The sequence below is a fragment of the Helianthus annuus genome, chromosome 11 (genome assembly GCF_002127325.2).
Source record: "Helianthus annuus cultivar XRQ/B chromosome 11, HanXRQr2.0-SUNRISE, whole genome shotgun sequence".
In the NCBI taxonomy this organism is placed as follows: domain Eukaryota; kingdom Viridiplantae; phylum Streptophyta; class Magnoliopsida; order Asterales; family Asteraceae; genus Helianthus; species Helianthus annuus.
The window spans coordinates 94,335,853-94,359,508 of record NC_035443.2 but is presented as its reverse complement, the minus strand read 5'-3'; the positions used below and the strand labels follow the sequence as shown (position 1 = coordinate 94,359,508).

Genomic DNA, 23,656 nt, shown 5'->3' with positions numbered 1-23,656 from the left:
CTTGAAGCTGCGAAAGCGTTGAAAGAGCACGAATTCTATATGATGAACAAAGTGATAGAAAGTATGCTTGGGAAGTCAATAGAGCAAAGATTTGAAGAAATTCAAGTTGAAGAGGTTAGGGCTAAGCGCCAAGCTGAACTTGAAGCTCTAATGAGAGATAAAGGCAAGAGTGCTGTAGGCAGTGTTGCAGTAGCTGAAAGATCGATTGTTCCATCATTAGTTGTTGAAAATCCTGTTCCTATATCTTCCGTGTCAGCAATCTTTGAAGAAAATGTATCACTTGAAGATCTTGCTGGGGATGACGATGATGAAGATGATGAGGAGGATGATGATGAAGGGGATGATGATGAAGGAGAGGATGATGATGAAGGAGAGGATGATGATGAAGAAGAGAAAGTATTTTTTGCGAGTAGTCATGGTTCTGGTGATGACAATGATGATGATGATAATCAGGGAGGTGCTGGTATCACTGTGACCGAAGCTTCCAAAGATCAAAATGTTGATGATTTAATGAAAGATGATGCTAATGAAGAAAGGGAGCTGATGGAGAGGGGGAGCATGTTGATGATCAAAACGCTGATCAAGCTGAAAAGTTGATTCTTCGAATAGAACCTCATGTTGAAGAAGGTGAGATAAGGCATACTTACACGTTGGATGAAGTATTGAAGATGTTCAATGTGAATGAAAATGAGTTTAAGTTTGATTTCGAGGAGGAACTGAATGCTTTCGACATCAACCATCAACCTGATTATGAATACAAGTATGTGGAAGACGCTGATGTGTATGACAGGATTGAGGTTGAAGATTGTACTGATGAGGAGAGTATGAATGAAGATACTTCTCAATTTCCAACACTGATGGAGTTTTTCACTGAAGAGAATCGGGATGAACTTAGAAGGAAAGTTTCTGAGATTCTTAAAGACAAAAACTTTGATGGCACCATGAAAGATCCACTGAAGGAAGAACGTAAGAAATGGTTCAAGGAAAGTAATGAACGTAAATTCAAGCGTCCGTTAAAGTATTATCAGAGAGACAGAAGTATTTCTTTGGGGGATATCATAAGTTGGGGTTTTCTGCCTCAAGTTAATGCGTATGAAATCAGGAGAGAATGTGGTGTTCAATATTTTGAAAAGCTACATGATGTTATGTCCCTTCCATGGTGAGATGTGGATGAATTATCAAAAGTTAGAACCTTGGGGTATCCTGTCAGGAAGAATGATGTTGCAATGTGGGGCCTGATAAAGTTTCAGACTCTGAAAGACTTCAAACACTGGAAGCCTCATTACCCGAAGAGAGTTCAAAAGGTAGATCCAGTGACAGGGATTGAAGAGACAATTCTGAACGTGAAAAAGCCGAAAACGATGAAAAACATTCCAGTGCCCAAGATGGAACAGGAATTCTACAAAGGTTTCATGGGGTGGGTGTACAGTTGTATCTTTACTGAAGCACTGATCACGTATATAGAGCTGGGAAAGAGATGAGAGATTTTTCTCTACGACCCGATGTGTTTAGTCAACTACTCAGCTAAGGATATTGAATGTTTATTCATCAACAAAATCCGTTTCCAATCTTAAGACAGGGAGCAAGCAATGCAGTTTCAAAAAGTTGCAACTATTTGCTTTCAGAAAGGGATAAATTCTGAAAGTAAATGGAATTCTAAATGGTGGTCGCTTGAAGAGAAAGAAAAGAAGAAGGCTGAACGTGAAAGAAAGAAGCTCGAGGAAAACAAAGGAAAATGGATGAAGATACAGGTTGAAGAAGTAAAGAAAAAGAAGAAAGAGAATGAAAGGCTAAGGAACTTGCTGAGAAAGAAGCCAAAGCCAAGAGAAGAAACTTTCAAGTCACTCTGAAGACCCGAAGACAAGACTGAAGACTCCGGCTGTATCCAAGGGGGAGTTTGTTAGTGCACGATGTCTAAAGCCTACTTCTTAGTCTTGATCATGCTTGTATAGGGTCTAGGGGTCTAATATGCCAATTATGTATAGTGCAGGGGTCATAATGTAAACTTTATAGTTTTGGCATGTGATTCCGCTTGAAATGACATGTTGTCATTTCAAGCGAAATCAGGAGTTGTGATTCCGCTCGAAATGACAGCATGTCATTTCAAGCGGAATTAGAAGTAGTATATATATGTGTGTCTGTTTCTCATTTAGTACTAATTTGTCAAGTTGTAAGTCGAACTGCTGCCAAATTTTTCAGTGATCAATTAATGAGAAACAGTGTTTAAAGTGATATTCTGTCTATTTCTACTCCATTCTCTTTGATTCAAACTGTTTGTGTGATTCCGCCGCATAAATAGTGGTATTTTGACTCTGATTGACTCACTAGATCGTCAATATCGATCCTACAATTAAAAATAAAACAAAAACAAAATTTATTGGTCTGTCGTGGGGCGCGACAGACTACACTTGAGTCTTCGCGGGCTGCGAGCGCCTGGACAAGCGGCCGCACCCAGAGCCGCCACGTGTCTTCATGCGTGTTGAGCCTACCCCATGACCGGACATGGCTACGGCCTAGGCACCCTACGTTGCGGGGCGCGAGGGACTACCGTAGCAGCCCTATAAATTGGGAGCTCAGGCTTCAGTTTCAATCGTTCAAAATTCTCAATCTCTCTCTCAATATTCTCTATAGTAGGCACGATACACGGGCAAAAATACCCCCTAAATAACGAATTTCTGCTCCGTTGTAAGTATCATAACCCCTGGATACATATTAGATACGCTGCCTGATTGATCTAGGGTTCCGTAACGGCTGTCGTGGTTCTGCCCGACGTAGTCGTTGGAATGTCGTCTCGGGGAGGGTATTGCTAATGTTAAAATGGGTTATTATACTAACACGTGTGCATTTGTGTAATTTATAGATAATCACCAGGAAACCCTTACAGAAAACCTAAGACAGCAATGTGAGTTATCCTCTTTTTGTGTAAACCTTTTTGTGAGTAATTTCCTTTTTGTAAATTGGTTTTACAAAACCTCACACAATTAATTATATATATTAAACAGTTATTGAGTATTTGTAAGGATACAATTATCGTCGGTATATTTGGGGTTTTGTATACAAAATTTGTTACTACCTTGCGAGGAGTAACATGACCATAAGTCGAGACGACAGTACCGTGGGTGGTAATTGGTATGACTTGGAAATAAATGTAATTGTGTGAACGCCCTTAATACTGTACAATAATCTTTATTATACTTGATTAAACTGGGATTCACTCACCAGTATTTCCCACTAACAAAATGTTTTTAAACGTGTTTCAGGTAACAAAATGTGAAAGCCAAATAGAAGCCAACTGGACAGCACTGAAGGCTTGGAAAAGTGGCTATAAAGTTACCTAAAATAAATAGATGTTTTTATTAAATAAAATAGGGTTTATCTCTATAAAAATGTGTGTACCTGAAACTTGGGATTTTCCCATGTATTTAATATATTAAAGGTGTGGTATTTTACTCTGATAAAATATTTTCTAACTACGGTCCTGATGAAATTTCTGCTGCCAAAATGGATAAAAAAATAGATACCACCAAAACTAGCCGCGGGTGCCCATTCCTGGGTTGTTAGGGGATGGGGTTGCAACAAAGATGGAAGAAAGATTTTGCTCGATATGAAATTAATAAGTTGTATGATGCTTATGATGAAGCAAAGGAAGCAAAGAGATGGGATCCTGAAAGAGAATGTTTCTTAGATCCTCAAGGTAATCCAGTGGTTGATCCCAGGAAGGTGGATTTTAACGCAGTGGTAGCTGTTATTCCAACCTGTGAACAATTTTATACAAGGAGGAAAATAGAGAAATATTACGAAGAAAAATATGTATAAGCATATAAAGGAAGTGTTCTACGTGGCTCTAACGAAGGTGATGGAAGAAGAAGAAGAAGAAGAAGAAGAAGAAGAAGAAGAAGAAGAAGAACAAGAACAAGAAGAACAAGAAGAAGAAAGAAGAAGCTGTTGAGAAGATGGTTGAAGAATTGAAGAAGGAAGCAGGGGAAGTTGGTGATGAAAGTCAACAGAAGGTTGATGAAAAACTGAAGAAGACAGCAGAAGAAGGAAGGTGTGATAACAGTAAAAATTCAAAATGACTCTTCTAAATCGTCAAACAAAGATAAAATCATTGAACAATCTGATAATGAAACTGAAAAACAGTGCAGGAAATGCATGGAAACATGAAGAGCCTGTGCTGAGAAAGATGAAAATTTAAAATCAAGAGATAGAACCAGGTGACGATCCTAAAAAGTCGGAAGCTTAAAGTAAGGGGGAGCCTGGAGAAAGAGTCAGGCGAAAGGAGGAGCTGAGGAATCAGAACTCAAAATCAAGAGAAGCTTGTTAGAGCATTGGGGAGTCTATGGTGCTGAAACTGTCAAAGCTTCAAAAAGACTCAAAGAGAAGATAGAAAGCTACGAGATTGAATGCAGCAATATCCAAGGGGGAGTCTGTGAGTGCATATGTCTATCGTTTCCGTCAATCACGTATCATAGCTGGGATATGATCAAGACTAGTTTTAGAAGTGTTTTTATGTTAAACATAATGTCCATTTGTAGTTTGGAGTCCATCCTCATGAATAGAGTCCATCCTCACGAATGGAGCATGCACAAGTTGGAGAACATGCACAAGTTGTAGTTTGTAGTTTTAGAAGTGTTTTATATACATAGGGGCAAGATTTAAGGAAAACGGTGAGAATGCTTCTGATCTGTCCGATCAAAACAATCTATGGGTTAGATTGGCAAGGTGGCGTTTTCGTAAATAACCTAAACTTTTTAAAGTGGACGCGCTTCAATAAGGGCAAAAAGGTAAATTTGCATCTACAAAACACATCAAACGAGACCGAAACATATATACTTCCCAGAGAAACCTCCCCAACTCCTACGGAAAATGCGAAAACCCTAGAAGCGAAACCACAAATATTATGGCGCATAAAGATCAAACAAAATCCAGAGGCAAAAAACATAGTGAGTTAACTTCGGTTTACACTATGCTAGTTTTATGATGTTTTTTGGCGTTCTAATTTTATCAATAAATGTGTAGTTTATATGGGTGTGGAAGAGGAAAACCACCGAGCAAAACAAGAAGACAACAACAAAACATGGTACAGATGGTTACTTTTTATGATGTTTGTTACTAAACGCAAAAACATGTATCGTTTGTATAATATTGTTTAATTGTATGAGAACGTCATTTTACATATATCATTTCTGTTATTAAACGTCATGTATCATCTGTGATTGTCTTATTGAACAACATATATTATTTGTCTGTGTTATTAAATGCCATGTATCATTTGTGTTATTAAATGCTATGAAAAACTAAAATGCCATGGAAATTAATCATGTTTTATAGGCGAAGAGGGGTTGAGAGTAAGAATTAATGTGCACACCGGCAAGGCCCAAAACGCATATAAGTGGAAGGCCTTAAGTCAGGATGTTAAGGTTGAGGAAGAACCATTTTATGAGTTCAGTGGGGCTAGGGTATTGTCAAGAGTAAAACCTACAAACCTGACTACTTGGTTTATAAATCTTAATCAAAATCAAAGACATGCAGTAGAAAACATGGGGTTTGGTGCTACACTAAGGATGAAAATAGACATCATACCCACAATGCTTGGGTATTGGTTGGTTGAAAATTACAATGAAAGAACAACCAACCTAAATGTTGGCAACCATACAATACATATCAATGAAGAATTGATAAATTCTTTAACAGGTATATCGAATGGAGAGGTGGCAGTGCAGGGAAAAAGAAGGTCAACAACTAATGACCAAGTAGTGGCTGAGTGGAGAGCACAGTTCAAAGGTCAAATTTGTAAGAAACTTCTTGGATTTAGGGGGAGAAAAAATAAATGAATTATATAAAACAGGACACAAGAGATTAGAAGAAAGGATGAAGCTATATGTAGATTAGCTTAAACGCCATGAATTGCTTACATTTTATAATTTTAATGTTGACTAATGTATTTTGCTTTTTAGAGTATTGCGTCTACTTGTTTCCTTATGGGGTTTTCGATAATATTTGTCCTAGATGTGAAAAATCCATGAAAACGCCATGATAAGTAATCAATAATGAAAACGCCATTAGTTGAATAATAAATAATAAGAACTGGTTTTACGGTCTTCATAAAACATGTTAATAAAAACACCATGATTTGAATAATTAGCAAATAGTAACCAGATGTAAAACGCCATTGATCATAAACAATAAGCATATATCAGAACCCAAACGACAAGTAACATTAATATTTAAAACGCCAAATATTGAATATAGGAAGAACACCGTTGAAACATAAACAACATTTAAAAAAACGGTGAAAAAAACGCCATTGAAACAAGTAAAAAACAAACAAAACGACATAGCTGTTGAATATATGTAGAACGTCATTGAAACATAAACGTCATTTCCAAAAAAAAATTACTTTGAAAAAAAAAACGCCATTGAAACAAGCATAAAGAACAAAACACCATTTCTATTGAAATTTTGTTTGAAAGGAATCATAACGCCTTTATGAAGGGGAACGTGGACAATGACAATCGTGCCCCTGCATATCATTTAGTGCCCCCTTCCACGTGTTTGACCGGTATCCGTTCTCTCCGTTTTCACACTTACAACTGTTTTCTCCTGATCCTATTTATATATGTGTGTGTGTATATATATATATATAAACCTATATAGGGTAAGGATAGTGTAAAAAGGGCCTAAAGTGTGAGAAGTGTGAGAAGTGTATTATAACACTATATATAATACTATATAACACCATATAAACACTGTATAACAATATGTAACACCATATAACACTATGTAAGACTATATAACATTATATAACAAATATAACACTATACATCTATCATAGACATGCTATCAGACAAACTAGAGTGTTATATTTGTTATATAATGTTATATAGTGTTACATAGTGTTATATGCTGTTACATATTGTTATACGGTGTTTATATGGTGTTATATAGTATTATAGATAGTGTTATAATACACTTCTCAGACTTCTCACACTTTGAGCACTTTTTACAGGATCCTCTACCTATCTATATATATATATATATATATATATATATATATATATATATATATATATATATATATATATATATATATATATATTAATAATGCAAATAAAAATAAATATACTATAGATAAGATTAAATATTAATTTATCATTTATTTATTTAATATAAGATAACCAAGAAAAAAAGACGAGAAAAAAATTTAGATACCTTCAATGATTGACAAGTGTCATACATTAAATTAAAATCTATTAGAATAAATATAGATATAGATATATAAAAAATGGTTATTGGATTTTATCACCCCTAACTATTGGTTATTTGCTGTTGCCACCCCCAATTATCACTTTGATGCCCGTCACCCCCAGCATAATACTTAGTGTGTTCTATCACCACGTCGTTAACTGATCACTAACTTTCGATCTTGATACTATACTTTTGGGGGTGTCATTGGGATCTTAGTGATGTTTTAGGGATCTTAGGACACCCCAAAAGTATAGTAACAAGATCAAAAGTTAGTGATCAATTAATGACGTGGTGACAGAACATACTAATTGTTAAGTTGGGGGTGACAGGAGTTAAAGTGAAAGTTGAGGGTGACAGCGGCCAATAGCCAATAGTTAGGGGTGATAAAATCCAATAACGCTAAAAAATGTTCCCCCAACTGACCAGGCGTAAGACTATGGGGTGTGGAAGGGCTTGGGTTGGGGGCATTGCTCGACACGTGGTGGGGTGAGATCCACAAGCTAATACTCAAAAACTAAATGTCTTGTGGCGCGTCACTTAGTTGGGCGTTGCCAGCCATGTGAGATCCACAAGCTAATACTCAAGCCCAACAGCCAAATTGGACCAGCCAACCAAAGCCAGCCATATCACTCGGCTCCCACCCCACGGCAGGCACAATCCCCGTGCCAGTAGGGCAACGCTATGACCAACACTAACCTGATTTCGTCTACCTAGCGTTAAAGACTAACCGCCACCCCACCCTAACCCACGCCCCACACCCCACACCCCACAGTAGGGCTGTTCAAATCGCTCGCCGCTCGTCGCTCGCTCGACGCTCGTTCGGAAAATGCTCGTTCAATTTGACGCTCGATTGTAAATGAGCCGCTCTGCTCTGCTCGGTTCGGTTTGTAAACGAGCCAAGCATGAGCAAAGGTCCGCTCGACTCGGTTCAACTTGAATTATATTTTTAATTAGTGTATATATACATATACATATACACATACATATATAAACATGTATATACACACACACATATATATATATATACAAATATAAATTATACGTATATGTATACACACACCTATATATATACATGTTTATATATGTATGTGTCTATGTATTTGTATATATATAGTAATTAAGAAAATGCTTCTACAAGTATTTATAAAGAAAAGCGTCGAAAAAAATTAAAAACATTATTTTTAACATGTTAAGTTAAATTGTTAAGTGTGTTCCCCGGTTTCCCACTTTTTTAGTGTTCCCTAATGAACCTCACACTACCGCTCTATGAGATTTTAGTCTACTATATACAAATTTACAACTATATATGTATGTACTTGCCCAATTACGCCAATAAAAAAATTAATATTAAATCTAAAAGTTAAACCCTAAACTGATAAACGACAGTCTGCTCATCGGCTCAATGTTTCATGTCATTACCCTAAGTCGATCGGCTCCTGCTCTCAACGTAATTGTTCGTGCAATATAATCATCGCCTCGTTGGCCACAACATTGTTATTCATAAGAAAAATATTATGCCATGAAATGTGCCTGTTTTTAAAGACATAAAAACCTAAGACTCAACATTGTAACTATCTCTCTCAGGAAATTTAAATCGGGCGATACGGTTGTCAAAATCGCTCGAACTTTGCTCGACGCTCGCTCGAAATTTTTATTGCTCGGAAAATGCTCGTTTGATTTGAGGCTCGATTTTAAATGAGCCGCTCCGCTCGGTTCGATTTGTAAACGAGCCAAGCATGAGCAAAGGTCCGCTTGATTCCGCTCGACTCATGAACAGCCCTACCCCACAGTTGAATACTCGGAAATAGAGTACAACGTACGCAGAGGCAATTGTGTGCCGACACCCTTATCGTATCCCCTGATTCATTATTATTATGACCATACATAGGAGATCACTAAAAGGACATTAATAACCCTCACATGGCTACTCATCTATGACTATTGATGACCTTTTCACCACTCACAAAAATGGAAAGGACATAAATACCCTCCACATGCCTATCTGAAAGGCAGTAAGTAGATTGGTAGGTAGGACAATATCTATTATCTAATCATAAATTGGTGTTTATGTTTAATTCCACTCATGAAGTTTCTTCCATTGGGAAAGCACGAAAGCACAATTCACTTCATGTTTTTTTATTATATTCACCCCTTTAGTTTCAAATTTTTATATTCAATCCTCAAATGTGTTTTCAGATTATGCTAATCGGTGTGAGTTCTCACCCCCACCACATCATCCCAATAGTGTCCTAAACACCATCTCCAAAGCGCCATTTGTAAGCATTGTTAGCCCTTTAGCGCGCGTTAGAGGAAGATAAAGAGAGAGGACCCCACTTGCATAACCAGTCATATTTTTATATTTCTTTTTCTTATACAGTTAAAGAGGACCTTAAATGGGTCGTTATCCACACAGTGCATAGAAGTTAATTTACCTTTGTTTAGAACTTTAAATTTGGCCTAACTTGACAACTATAATGAATCGGTTTAGTTTTCCACGAAGAAAACTTATTTAAACGATAGTAACGTACATACTGATTTAATGAACGCCTTAGACGCTCTTCAAATCAATCATTGATTCTATTGGAATAGACGGAAGTACAAAACATCCAGGAACACTGCAAACAAACTTGGAGTTTTGATTAATCTCAAGGTCTAACTGAAAGGTTTTCTTTTTTTAATCTATGCCCGAGTTTGCTCGACTAATATTGAAACTAATATCTATATATATAATTAATGCTTAACTAAACAAGTTTGATTAGAGATGTAAATGCTTGTTGTACACATTTTTTGGGTGCTTTAATAGGTTGATTATTATTTTTAAAATAATCTAAAGGCATTATACATTAATATGCTAAAAAATGGTTTGCTTCATTTTTACTATAGTCCTTAACTTTCTAAAATTACAGCTAGAGTAAGGTGTCATTTTAGTCCCTGTGGTTTGGGCGGTTTTGCCAGTATAGTCTAAAGGTTTCATTTTTCGCCTGTGGGTCCAAAAAGGTTTCACCATTCTCATTTTGATTCAACTAACTTAACCCCATTCATTGTCCTCAGTTAGTCAGGGGCACTTTTGTCTTATTTTGATTTTATTTAAAGCTTTTATTGAAACCATTCTATTTTAGGGAGTATTTGTGTAACTAACTTCAAGTTTTAGACCAATATTAAAATACGTATCTTTTTATACAAATAAAGAAATAAACATCAACCTCTCTTGTGACACTCGGCTATTTTGAGTCTGTATCGTACTAGTGTGACACATGTTATGAATAAATAAATACAGTATTTTATTAAATGTGGTGTTATTATGTGGTATTTTTTTGTGTTGGAAAATCCCAACTTTGTTAAATACTATGTTGGCAATATTAAGATAAACGCTTATCGCGTAACGAGCAAAATGCGAAACGAATGTCGGTGAATGCCCGGTTAATGTTAAAATCCTAAAAATATTTTGTTCTGATTAAAATGCTATTTTTAATAATATTCGTGAGGAAAATTAATTAAAACGCTTAAAAACTCTATTTTACGAGTTTAAACGCGTAATTTGCAATACCGCGGTATCCTACAAAATATAAACGATGCAGCCAGTCAAGGCAAATAAAATATTATTCAGTAATATTATGGCGAGTTAAATTTTATAGAATGACAAAAATAATTTTAAACGCCTTAAAACGCGAGATAAAATACCCGGTAGTCAGTTAAATACATGTCTATGCCTAATATATATATATATATATATATATATATACTATATATAATATACATATCCAAAGGACTTCTTAAAGTCATTAAAATTTCCTTAAAACACTCCTAAAGCATGATGTACAAGTCTTTTAAGCACCATAAAATTTCACTTTCCACTTATACCCTTTCCCCTAAACTAAACACGCGGACACACAAAAAAAACTAGGGTTTCTCTCATTTGGTCCGCCGCTCATCCTCTCATCCTCTGCTCTCTCTCTATCTCTCTATGGCGATTCCTAGCGACTTCATCAGGCCTCTCTCTCGGATCTCACCAGATCTCTCACCAGATCTGTGAGGATTTCACCAGATCGATGAAGGTAACCTCCTGTTCTCTCTCTCTCTCTCTCTCTCTCTCTCTCAAATTCGTCAACAACGCTGAACCAGACTTTATCTTTTTGTTAATGTTACATATTGTAAGAGCTTGTGAAGGTGTTGACTAAATTATGGATTGTTTTTGCCCTAAGTTTTCAAAGTTACGTTTCTGACACTATTTTTTCCGTTGTTTGAAGTTTTTTCAGGTTTGAATAGATAGGGTTTTGATCGATTGGTAGATCCTTTGTGATAATCTATTTACCAAGGTTTGATTTCTAGCATTTTTTTCTGTTACGGTTGGTTTATTTTTAGTTTCAGTGTTATTTTTTGTGATTAGGTTATATTCATCTTTGGTTTTATATGTTTGGCTTTATGCAGCCCAATATTGGTCCGCAAATTAATGCATCAACAGTTGGGAAAGCTCTGGTTGTGGATATCTATTGCAGCACTCCTTGGGTTTTTGATTATCTTCAACATATTCTTTATCGTAGCACTAACTTCCCTGAATCGTACGTATACGTTTGCATCACATTTTCTTCCTCAGTCTCTTGCTTTAGATTTGACTCTATGAATCTTTTCTTTCAGCTCCGGTGTGATGCTAAACCTGTGATCAGAGAGGAAAATGATATAAAGAATTCAAAAAATAACAGCTTACAGTAGGCTCAGCTTGTAATGGGTTGGGTCAGATTGTTTTTTGTAAGAAATTAGCAGTTTTATATATGAGTTATACTCATTCAGTAACAATATACTTTAAGGGATGGCCAATCACATAAGCTTTGGTGGACCTCCCGTGAAAACTGAGACAGCTGAAGGAGCAGGAGAAACAGGTATTCAATAACAGTTACTCACAAAAAGATCACTTTGAGGTCTTCCCAGAAAGGGTTTTGGGTAAGTATCCATCGCCTGTTATGGGTCTGTTAGTGTATCAAAGAGATTAGATTTCCTTTTTAATAAATCTATGCATCTACAGGTTCAATGTAATGTCTTTAAAGGTGCAAGTGGAGAATTAAAGTTGGTTTGACTTGTGGAGACAGATTAGGCCGGGAAATTGCATGGATTAAATGATTTAAACTATGTCACTTGTCTTTCGTGCCTCTTCTGTAAATGTGAATCAAGAACTACAAACAAGTTTGCATCATTTGTATTTGTTTTCTATGGATTTGTTCTCTTTCAGATTGGAATTAACTATGGAGGTATTTTCTATGAATTTGTTCATTGGAATGGAGTTGTTGAACAGGAAGTTGCTTAGTGGGTTTACTGGCACGAGACCACTGAAAATGAAACACATGAGGTTACCTTTTTTTTTTCTCTTGCAATACCCATTTTTTTCTTTGTCAACAAACAAACTTATGCAAGATCCTTTGGAATTTGACGGTAACTTTTAATTTTGTTTACATACATCATATTGGCTGCTTAGAGGTGGGTAAATGGGCGGGTTGTGTAATGCGTTCCGTAGTCAAAATGGGGGGTGGTTTGACCGAGAAACATTTTAGCACTTAAATTGAAGCTATCAATGGTTTTGCTTAAGGAATCTGATTTTTTTTTTTCATTTTTCATATCATTTTTGGCCTTGCTTATCTTGACTAAACTGAGCTATTATATATGCAGGTCATTAGTGGCCATTTGGGGTGGGTGAGATCTGTTGCGTTTAGTCCAAATAACGAGTGGTTCTGTACCGGTTCTGCAGATCGAACGATTAAGGTAATTGTTTTATTCAATAATGAGTGGTTCTATACATGTTCTCCATATTTTCTTGAAACTAACACTAAAGGATTTTTTTATATAATTTTGTCAGATTTGGGATACTGGATCAGGACGGTTAAGGTTGACACTAACAGGGCATATAGAACAAGTTAGAGGCACGGTTCTTTAACTAACATATAATTTTGAATTCGTGTTTTTTTGTTTATTGAAATTTCTTGTTCTGATGAGTGCAATTAGGTTACCAGAAGGTAGATTGTGTAGGTTGATTTTGGATTAGTTGCAATGCTGTGTAAGAAATTTGTTGAAGATATTCATATTTGAACTCGAAGTCTCAACCGGAGGATTGTTTATAAATAGCACTTACAAAATATGTCATCATGAATTTTTGTTTTAAATCATCTCGATGACTTAAAGTGAATAACTATTTGTATCAGGAACCCTGCTACTTTATATTATAGAATAAAGAGTAAAATGTCATTTTCGTCCCTGAGCCTGAGGTTTGGCCAGTTTTGCGACTTTTGTCCAAAGGTTTGTTTTCCGCATTTGGATCCAAAGGGTTTGAAATCTTGCCATTTTCACTTTATGTAAAAAGACCAAAAAGTCGAAAACCCCTGAAAAAGACCTAATTGCCCTAAGTTAACAAAAAGGAAGGAAATACCCCTTACTTAACGGAGAAAAATGGATGGAGTTAACGAGCCGGATGAAAAAATGGCAAGATTTCAAACCGGTTGGACCCGTATGCTTAGAAACAACCCTTTGGATGATAGTCGCAAAACTGGCCAAACCCAAGGAAACGAAAATGACATTTTACTCTAGAATAAACTCATAGGTGGCAAATTGGGCTGGTCCGGCTCATTGTGGAATATGTCAAAACCGTTAAATTTTGTACCGGTCAAAACAGGTTAGGTCAGGTTGTCACAAAATTCCTTTTGTCCAAAAGTTTTAGATATTTTTAAATGCCATTTTCGTCCCTGAGGTTTGGCCAGTTTTGTGACTTTCGTCTAAAGGTTTGTTTTTCCGCATTTGAATCCAAAAGTTTTGAAATCTTGCCATTTTCATCTGAATCGTTAACTCCATCTGTTTTTCTTCGTTAATTCAGGGGTATTTCTGTCTTGTTTGTTAACTTAAACGGCAATTCGGTCTTTTTAAGTGAAATAGACTCACTGATTTGATTTAGGTTTTTGTCCGAATTGAGAATCTGAATTGTGAAGCAACATTGTACTTAGTTGAACAGTTGATGTGCGCATGTTGTAGATAATTAAGGAAGTATATTCATTGATTCAGACATTCAGTGAACTATAATTTTCCATGAATATCTATTGGGCATCCTATAACTTTGCTAAAAATGTGTGTGCGGTTTTCTTTCAAACATCAAATGTTTTTTTTTTCGAATGCTGATGTATACAGTAAAGAAGCCTGCTCTGGATGCAGATCGGACAATCTCACTTGCATAATCATCACAGTTTCACACTTGATTCCACTCGATTCCGTTCACAGGGATGATTATGAGCGAAATCGGGAAATGTACCTTCCTCTTCTCCTTGTGAGCGAAATCAAGTGCAAATGTAAGATGATTATGCGGATCAGGTTGTTTGCTGGTTAAATTTCTGGTATTATTAAGCCGATGGGTCATAGTTTAGGTTTTTAAAATTCAGTTTGCTGTAGATAATTATGTGTGTGTGACTGTGTGTGTGTGTGTGTGTAGAGAAAATAAAGTGTTGTTGAAAACCTCACCGAGGAAAATGTTGAGGGACTCGGACCATGTAATGGAGTTGCTTTCCGTCTGTGAAGGTGAGAACATCTTTGACAATCGTAACGATTTTAACAATTCATAGCCTTTTTCAGGTATAGAAACGTAAACGTAAATTAGTTAAAGAAAAGAATTTTTAAAAGTTTAGGGGTCGTTTTCGGGTATCTACGCATGAATGGGTATGTTTTCGGGTATCTACGCATGAATGGGTCGATTCCATTCATTTGTCACTAATAATGTTTTACACATGGATATTCTTTGTAGGTATATCACAAAAGGAGCAAGGGGCTGTTCACGGAATTTTGGAAACCACAAAAGCACAAACCGTGTTTCTTGAATTTTTACAAAACGACCACTCTACACAGTCTGATGAGATACAACAGAAGGCACATGATACTTTCCAGCAGAAGTATATGGTAAGATCAAAGATGACACACTATCAATTCTCGATGAGTCATACTCATATAATTACATATTGACATTTTTTATGTGCAGGATTATGAACCATCTGGTAATACTTCCGTAAGATGCGACCCTGCTGTTCCAAGTAAGGATACCATAGAGTCGCTTCGGGCAATGCCGATGGAAACTCTATTGGAGGAATTCAGGGAAAACCATTCATTTGAGTTATTGGAAGTTAAGGACGGCAAGATTACTCCTGCTTCTCAATCACCTCTTGCAGAAATAAACTAAACAGCATAGTCTTGTGATTTAGTTTGGTCTCTTTGTACTTGTTACTATGTATATTGTGAAAATTGAAGAGAGAGTATGATAGATGGATCAACTCAGATAATCCCTACTTGGGATTTATTGTTCTGTTTTCACCAATGTAGTAGAGGGGTTTTATTTTTTAATCACATTTCATTGTATGATTTTTCTTCACTTGAAGAGAAGATTTCTATCATTTGGATATTGACTTTATGTGTGTACTAGCTATAAATAAAAAAACCCGTCTTATGAATTCTCATATTGTTACTTGGTCATCGTGAGTCATGTATAATGTTTTAGCTCTAAGTATTAGCTCAAAGTATTAGTTGTACTTACCGTTGCGTTTACATTTCTATTTATATATTGTTAAAAACCGGTTTGCCCGTTGTAAGTTGCGAGTGAACCCACTAGAGAGGATTGATAAACTAACATAAAACAAGTACGGTGTTATATGGAGCACGACAAGAAAGTGTTAAACAAGTACCATCCCGTACATAGCCCTAAACTCACCAACCTAAGTGATGTTTCCCGCCGCATCGCGCGGGTAAACGACTAGTATACATACATACATATATATATATATATATATATATATATATATATATATATATATAATGGGCAAGGATAAATCGAAAACCTCCTTGAGTTAAAGAAACTCAGAAAACCCTCTATCTACCATTGATTCAATGTGATGAATGGTTATCATCAACTTGGTTATATAATTACCATACTTTTAATTTAATATTAAGAAAAAGTACATAGAAGGGTATTATGGGCATGAATGATATTTTTTGACTTTGACATCTATCAAGCCTCAGACATCTACCAGAAACTTCAGACAATTCAAAAATTCTTCAAAAGAGAAAGTCTTGTAGGATCGGTTTCGACACCTTACGATTGCGTAACGAACGTTCGACGTGCGGAATCCGTGAACGTGTGTGACCGAACACACAATAACGTACACTAATCGGTGATTCTATTTATGATGAGACGAATACAAGCTCCGTGAATCACGTTTTGCCACTTTCTCTCTCTAGTTTCTCTCTCTAAGCACCTAGCTCTCCAAGCTCTAATGTGGCAAAAGTTCTAAAACAAAACCCTAAGGCTCCTATTTATAGGCACAAGATTATAAGGGATTTCCCCTTATTTACAATAATGCCACCTTGCCTATTGCTAACAAATTACAATATAAAGCCTATTTTACTTCTATTTCAGCTATGGTTCCGATTGACGAAGGCGATAGACATTCTGCACTAACAGACTCCCCCTTCGATATTGCCGCAGTCAATCTGTAGTCAAACTCGTAGCAACTTGACTTTCTCTCTCTCTCTGAGTCTTCTTGAAGGTTTGACGGTTTCAGCAACCATAGACTCCCTCTTTCTCAAACAGAATCCTCGTGGATCTGTTTACGAGCTTCCGTTGCTCCCCCTCTCGCTTAGACTCTTTTTCTTCATCAGGCTCCCCCTTTCGTCAAGCTTCTGTGCTTTTGGGATCGACCCCTTAATTTCCAGATACAAGCTCTTCCAGGAACGATACCTGGCTCCTTACACGCTTCCGTTTGCGTTGAGCTCGTCTTCAGACTCCCCCTTAGACTCAGCTGTCGGGATCGTAGTCTGGCTTTCACCGTTTCACAAGTTCAGGATCAATTCCTGGCTTTGTTTCTGCATCTGCTCAGGACTTGAAACCTGGTTATCCTGCATATCCTCTACCTCAACATAAGTTTTACAAATTTATGACAGTTAGATTTAAGAAACTTACTGGTAGAAATCATTAACTCATCAATCTGTATAGTTACATCAAGTTCAATTGACTGCCCTTGATTAACTAAGCATACAACCTTTTTTAAAACATTTGTATATGACATTCAAAGTTTTCAACATATTCTCCCAATCCTGTTCATCATGTTTAGCACTCGAATTTTGAATATCAGCTCTTCAAAATCAGCTGTCGAAAATCTTTTTGATTTTTCAAAAACTTTATGCTAAAACACTCCGAAAATCTTTTTGGATTTTTGTTTTTGAATGAAATACAGTAAACAAATATATACAGATAATATTTTTGTGAGTTTGTGCAAGAGGATCATATCAGTTCTTGAGACAAATCACTAGCACCGTTAAGCTTTAATCATTTTAAGTTCTAAACGATTCACGTAGATTGACGATATAGTTGTCCTCTTAAATTTTCACACAATTTTCAATCTATTTAGGATACGATTTAGATGTTTTAGGAACTTAACTCATTCATGTGTCCCACCTCTTGAATATACTCCCGTATCCAGAATCTCAATATTCAGTCTTACAGGTGAGTATACTACAATGATATCTGTACATAATTTAGGGGTTAAATGCAAGAACTGAGGGATCTCAGGTCGATACTTCCGTATGCGTAGAGAGATATTAGTTTCGACTTTGCAGTATGTCCCCTTTAGAGGATCTTTTCAGCTACAACAGATGATTATCAATTTTATTGTCTAATCAGCTGAGGGCTTTATGCTATGTTTCAAGCATTTAAAGCAAAGTATTAGCCAAGGACTAGGTCAGAACTACCGTTCAGCAGAAGTCCCGGAATAATACCCCAGACATCATTGAGTATAAAAACCTAGTATATCAGAATACGAGACCTTTCAAACGAGATTTCAGGGGTTACCTATATATCCAAGTAGTGTTCCCCACGAATTTCGCAAGTTTGAAATATTAAGTTTATATCCCGAATAAATCTACTAAATGTGCAAAAACCTATCGACACATCATCAGTGAGGCCGTTTATCACATTTGACAATTCATTTCTTTAGCGTGCTGTGATAGTCCACTGATGTACTATCATTTCCTCTTTTATCAACAAAATTCATTTTTGCTTTTTCAATGTTTTTGGCATTTTCAAATTTTCTAATTTTTTTAAAATTTTTCTCCCCCTAAAATCAAAATATGTTTCAATTTTGATTTTCTGGGAAAATTTGAAAACTGTACAAATAAAATGACAAACTGATATCGAATCACTTTAATTCGCTATTCATTTGGCATAAACAATCAGAACTCCCCCTGACAACAAACTATTTTCCCATTTAGATTTCAAAACACTTAAGTGTGTTTTAATCAAAATGGTTTTTCCGGAAAATTAGTTTTGTGTGTCATTTCACAAATTCGGGGTTCTTTCATCACATTGTTTTACTTTAATCACTTGTCGGAAAGATAAATCAAGTACAATTTAATGTACTTGATTAGTCTTCTGTAATTCGAAATATCACAGTTACCAACCTGTGAATTTCTCAAGAAATGTGCCGATTCATGTTCCACGCTTACCAACCTGGGAACTCCGGCAAGTCAGGGTTTTTCATTTGAAAAGATTCACCCAAGCCTGACCAGCCTTGGGTGTTTTTGACAATTTTACCTCAAAACTTAGTTCTTCTGGTTTTGACAAACCAGGATCATTGCTTGTATGTGGCTTGTCTGACTTTGATCTGTCAGATTCATTGCCAACAACTTTCTTTTTCTTTTCTTTTGTCCTCAGATTTGCATCTGACGAATTCGGCTTGCTTGACTTTGCATTCGAGTGAAGCGATTCATCAGTACTCTTATTCAATCTGTCTGGTAAACCCGAGGACAAAATCTTCTCCAGATATTCTCTGGCCTTCTTCCTCTTCTTTCGCAGTCTGTCTTTTTTGCCCCTGAGAAAGTTTTACTTTTGTTTCCTGAACTTTAGGTTCTTGAACCTTCTGTTCTTTGGGCTTGACGTTGACTGGTTTCTTTTCCGTTCTTTGAGATTCAACCCTCGATCTTCCCATCGATCTCCTTGGGCAATCTCTGGCAATGTGTCCTCTGAAATGACATTCATAACACCTTCTCGTTTCAAATCTCTGACTTTGGCAGTTAACAGCAATGTGTCCTTGATAGCCACAAGAGTAACACACTCTGTTATCATACCTCTTCTCTCATTCATATCGTTCACCATTTTCATACCACACACTTAGATCATAGCATTGAGTTGTCTTGTGGTAGTCATTTCTCTTCTTGTAACCTTGATTTGGCATTTGAGCACGGTGGTCAAACCTGCACCACTTATTACCAACTATTTTTGAGTTTTGATTTTTAAATTTTTGTGATTTTTTATTGTGATTGGATGATTGATCTGATGAGCTTTTATTTTCTTTTTTAGGATTTTTCAATTTTTTATCTTTTTGTTTCTGTTCCACACTCTTCTTTACAGGTTTTTGCGTTGAGCATTCACCTTTCTCAATAGATTGTAAAACAGTATTTTTAAACATTTCATTTAATTTCAAAAATGTTTTTCTTTTTTCTTCTTTTTCTTTTTCATCATCAGATTTGTCATCACAATCTTCAATTTTGACTTTGTCAAAATTTGTGACCTTGTCACTTATTGGAACAAAATTGATCGGTTTTGGACAGGGAAAATTCAAACTATCTGATGCAGTCACAAAACCTTTCAATTTCTTTTCAAGTTCATCAATCTTGTTTCTTGAATTCTCAGCTTCTTTTTCAAGCTGAGAGATTCTTTCAAGATAGAACTTGATTGAATTTTCATTTTCAATTTTAAGATTTTCAAGAACAGATTTTTCATTTTCCAAGACTTTTAACTGTTCTTGAAATCTTGTTTCATTCTCTTTTAGATTTTTGTTTTCCAGTTTTATCCAAAAATCTTCATCTTCTGAAGACTTTCTTTTGTTTTCAAAAACTTTTTCATTTTCTTTCAAAGTTTTGTTTTCTGATGTCAAACTGTTTAAATCATTCAACAGTTTATCATTCTCAGATTTTAGCTTTTCATAGTTCAAGCATAACTCCAAAATCCGTTCATTATCAGCCTTCTTCTTGATCTTCAGAGTATCGTTTTCCAATGTCAAACTCTCCACATCCTTCAAGAGTTTCACACTAGCTTCTGATTTTTCGCATTCCGAGCATTTTCCTTTCACCTTTTCATCATTTTCTTTCTTCTCTTTCTCTTCTTTTTCTTTCTTCTCTTTCTCTTCTTTTATCATTTTCTCAGTTGGTGTTCCCCACCATTTGTGCTGCCAATACTCATCTTCTTCTTTGTATTCCTTGATGATTGCTTCAATATCAAGTGTTTTGTCATCAATCGCAATGTTTCCATACTCATCGAGATAACACTCCCTTTTCGGATCCCATCTTCTCGCTCGCTTTGCTTCCGAATAGATACGAGACAGTCTAATGATCTTGTATTCAGCAATCGTTTTTCTGTATCTATACTTTTGCTCTTCCGTACGCTCGTCTTTCCATGGAATAGGTTCATCTTTCGCCATGGACTTATATTTGTGAATTACCTTGTAAATTGCCTCGTGTCACCTGCAAACCAACAATCAAACAACCAGTTTAAACAGACTGAGTATGAAACAGTGTGTTGATGAAACCAATCTAAGACTCGTTGTCGAAGATTTGCGGATTTGTTTCAATGTTGATGATGTGAGATCGCTGAATGAATGGGTCTGAACAAAAAGTTCACGAGATATGAGCTTAGGATGAACTAGGCCTTTGATCAATGAATATAACAGATAGACTATACACTCCACTTAGCCAACAATATCACTATGATGAAACTTTGGCTTGGGCTAAATAACACACAAAATGATATCACCAACTTGGGCTTCTTGTTATAATGTTCTGATTGGGCCGCCAATATCCACTGAATATTGATTTCAAATCTTTATTATTCACTCACAAACAAAAGCTTTGATTGGGCCAAACAAAACTTGCCGTCAACTATAGGCCAATTGGTCTGCACTTCAATGAGATTGAATACCCACTAAACCGACATCAAACAAACTTTTTTATTTGAATTTTATTTAATCGAAATACACCAAACTATCAAACTGTGATTGGGCTTCTATTTTTATCTTCACATGGGGTTTTGAAACTTATCCACACATGGGCCAAACAATTAACCTTTATGAACTCAAACTATGATTGGGTCTCACATTGGTTGTAGGAATGCTATAGGGCCAATTGGGTTAGTGGGTCGGTCACTTTTTAAAGGTGGCCGACAACACTTAATTGTCTAACAACGATTGGGCCAAGGCTTTAATCAATTAATACAAAGGTCTGTGATATAATGAGCCGACAATAAGCATTGATTGGACCTTTCTAGTTAGTGGGTCGGTGACTTTATAAAGTTCAAAAACCAAGTGAAGACGATGACACAAAAGCGAACCACTACTAATGAACAATATGAGCGGACCACTGATTAATATGCACAACGAGCGAACCACACGAGTAACCTAATGAGCGGACCTCTTAATACCAAATAAGCGAACCTTACTGACTGAAAAAGCGAAGCTATGAAATGACCTAATAAGCGAACCTTAACATCCACAATAAGCGAACCTGTCTGATCTATGAACGAACCTGTATTTTGAACCGAATGAGCGAACCTGTTTAGTTCGGAAAAGCGAACCTACCTGAATTTTGACGCACAAACGAACCTAAAAACCGCGATTTCTCCTAAACGGCTAGGAGATTTGATCTGAAACTTGGTAGGGTAGCAATTCACGTAGTTTCGACACCTTACGATTGCGTAACGAACGTTCGACGTGCGGAATCCGTGAACGTGCGTGACCGAACACACAATAACGTACACTAATCGGTGATTCTATTTATGATGAGACGAATACAAGCTCCGTGAATCACGTTTTGCCACTTTCTCTCTCTAGTTTCTCTCTCTAAGCACCTAGCTCTCCAAGCTCTAATGTGGCAAAAGTTCTAAAACAAAACCCTAAGGCTCTTATTTATAGGCACAAGATTATAAGGGATTTCCCCTTATTTACAATAATGCCACCTTGCCTATTGCAAACAAATTACAATATAAAGCCTATTTTACTTCTATTTCAGCTACAGTTCCGATTGACGAAGGCGATAGACATTCTGCACTAACAAGTCTCTCACTTCAAAAGTTCATCTAATTTTTGACAATTCAATAATTCATTTGCACTTCTCCAAGAAACTTACATAAAACATCCGGATTTCTACCATAATCTTATAAACAATGAAGCTTTCAAGTGTTTATCGTATCACAAAACTGGTCTTCTACTTATCCGCCTGGTTACATTAAAGGATGATCCAAAAAGATTCAAAAATTCATTTGCACTTCTCCAAACCCAGAAAGATGCACTGAATCCAAAAGATGATTCAGATCCAAAAGATGGTCCAAAAAGATGCTACCAGATCTAAAAGATGCTCCAGATCCGATTGAAGATGTTCGATGTTGAAGAAGATGTTTTAGATGACGGTTCGATGTTGAAGATGATCCAAAAGATGTTCGATGTTGAACATGATGTTCCAGATCTAAAAGATCTCCAAATCCATAAGTATGTTTGTTTTCAGTTTTTTTTTTCAGATTTGCAATTTTTTGTGTTTTGTATATCTTCATTTTTTGTGTTGTTTTTAATTAGTGATTTTAACAATTTTTCGTGTAAAATTTGTTTTCAGTTCTGAACAAATGGAAACAATTTTCTTGTTTATTGTTATGATGATTGAATCTAAAAAATCTATTGTTGTTGGATTTTTGTTAATGAAGTTATATTTTTTATATACATTTTGTAACATTGCTATTTACCTTACTTATGTTGGATTATTGTTAATGAAGTTTATTTTTTATGTAACAATTCTTTGTAACACTATGTAACCGGGTGTTAGAAATGTAACAATTGAAGAGAAAATGCATGTTACATTTTTTCGTGCTACATAAATAATGTCCGTTAAAGAAAAAAATGCGCATTGTTACACTTTTTTAGATTATTGTAAAAATAAAGTGCGTTGGTATCATTTTTTAATTGTTGTTGTTTTAAAGGTGCTACAAAGAAAGGGTTTTATGTGGTTTTGACAATGCTACAAGAAAGTTTTTAGGGTTTTAACATTTCTACAAGATATTTTGTTGTAAAAAAACAGTGATGTGGCTTTTGTTCATAAGGGTTTTGATTTGATAAAACAAAAAAAATAAAACTTTTTAATTAAGGTGTGGATTTCTCAATACACCAACCAATGTAAAAACAAATGAGCATTTATTTAGGGTTAGATTCCCCCACCACGTACACATTTGGGCTTTGAAACAAAAAACTTTTTTTCATGTTTTTTTAAAGTTGTTACAAAAAAATGTTCTATCGGGAAGAAAATGTTACTTTGGCGGTGCATATTTTCAAAAAAATATATAAATAAAAGGTTACATTTAATGGTA

At 35.9% G+C, this 23,656-nt stretch overlaps 2 protein-coding genes and 1 non-coding gene across 5 annotated transcripts; all 3 read left to right on the top strand.

The window, feature by feature from the left end:
* The first annotated feature begins 39 nt into the window (after positions 1 to 39).
* Positions 40 to 597, top strand: LOC110888522 (nonsense-mediated mRNA decay protein 2-like). Its single transcript, XM_022136046.1, has one exon. It carries the CDS (start codon positions 40 to 42, stop codon positions 595 to 597), a length of 558 nt encoding a protein of 185 aa, XP_021991738.1.
* A 10,538-nt stretch (positions 598 to 11,135) lies between these two features.
* LOC110888523 lies at positions 11,136 to 13,157 on the top strand. 3 transcript variants are annotated; one of them, XR_004871861.1, is made up of 8 exons: positions 11,137 to 11,303; positions 11,496 to 11,564; positions 11,677 to 11,807; positions 11,884 to 11,967; positions 12,054 to 12,186; positions 12,269 to 12,589; positions 12,907 to 12,999; positions 13,094 to 13,157. It is a non-coding gene; the product is annotated as an uncharacterized LOC110888523 (transcript). The 3 variants fall into 3 exon arrangements; XR_004871860.1 differs by having other exon boundaries at positions 11,136 to 11,303; positions 11,884 to 12,186; XR_004871862.1 differs by having other exon boundaries at positions 11,505 to 11,564; positions 11,884 to 12,186.
* A 6-nt stretch (positions 13,158 to 13,163) lies between these two features.
* LOC118479391 (kinesin-like protein KIN-5C) lies at positions 13,164 to 15,713 on the top strand. Its single transcript, XM_035979456.1, has 4 exons — positions 13,164 to 14,567; positions 14,708 to 14,793; positions 15,017 to 15,168; positions 15,248 to 15,713. The coding sequence occupies exons 2-4, from the start codon at positions 14,745 to 14,747 to the stop codon at positions 15,443 to 15,445; spliced, it is 399 nt and encodes a 132-aa protein (XP_035835349.1). The 5' UTR covers positions 13,164 to 14,567; positions 14,708 to 14,744; the 3' UTR covers positions 15,446 to 15,713.
* Positions 15,714 to 23,656: the final 7,943 nt, after the last annotated feature.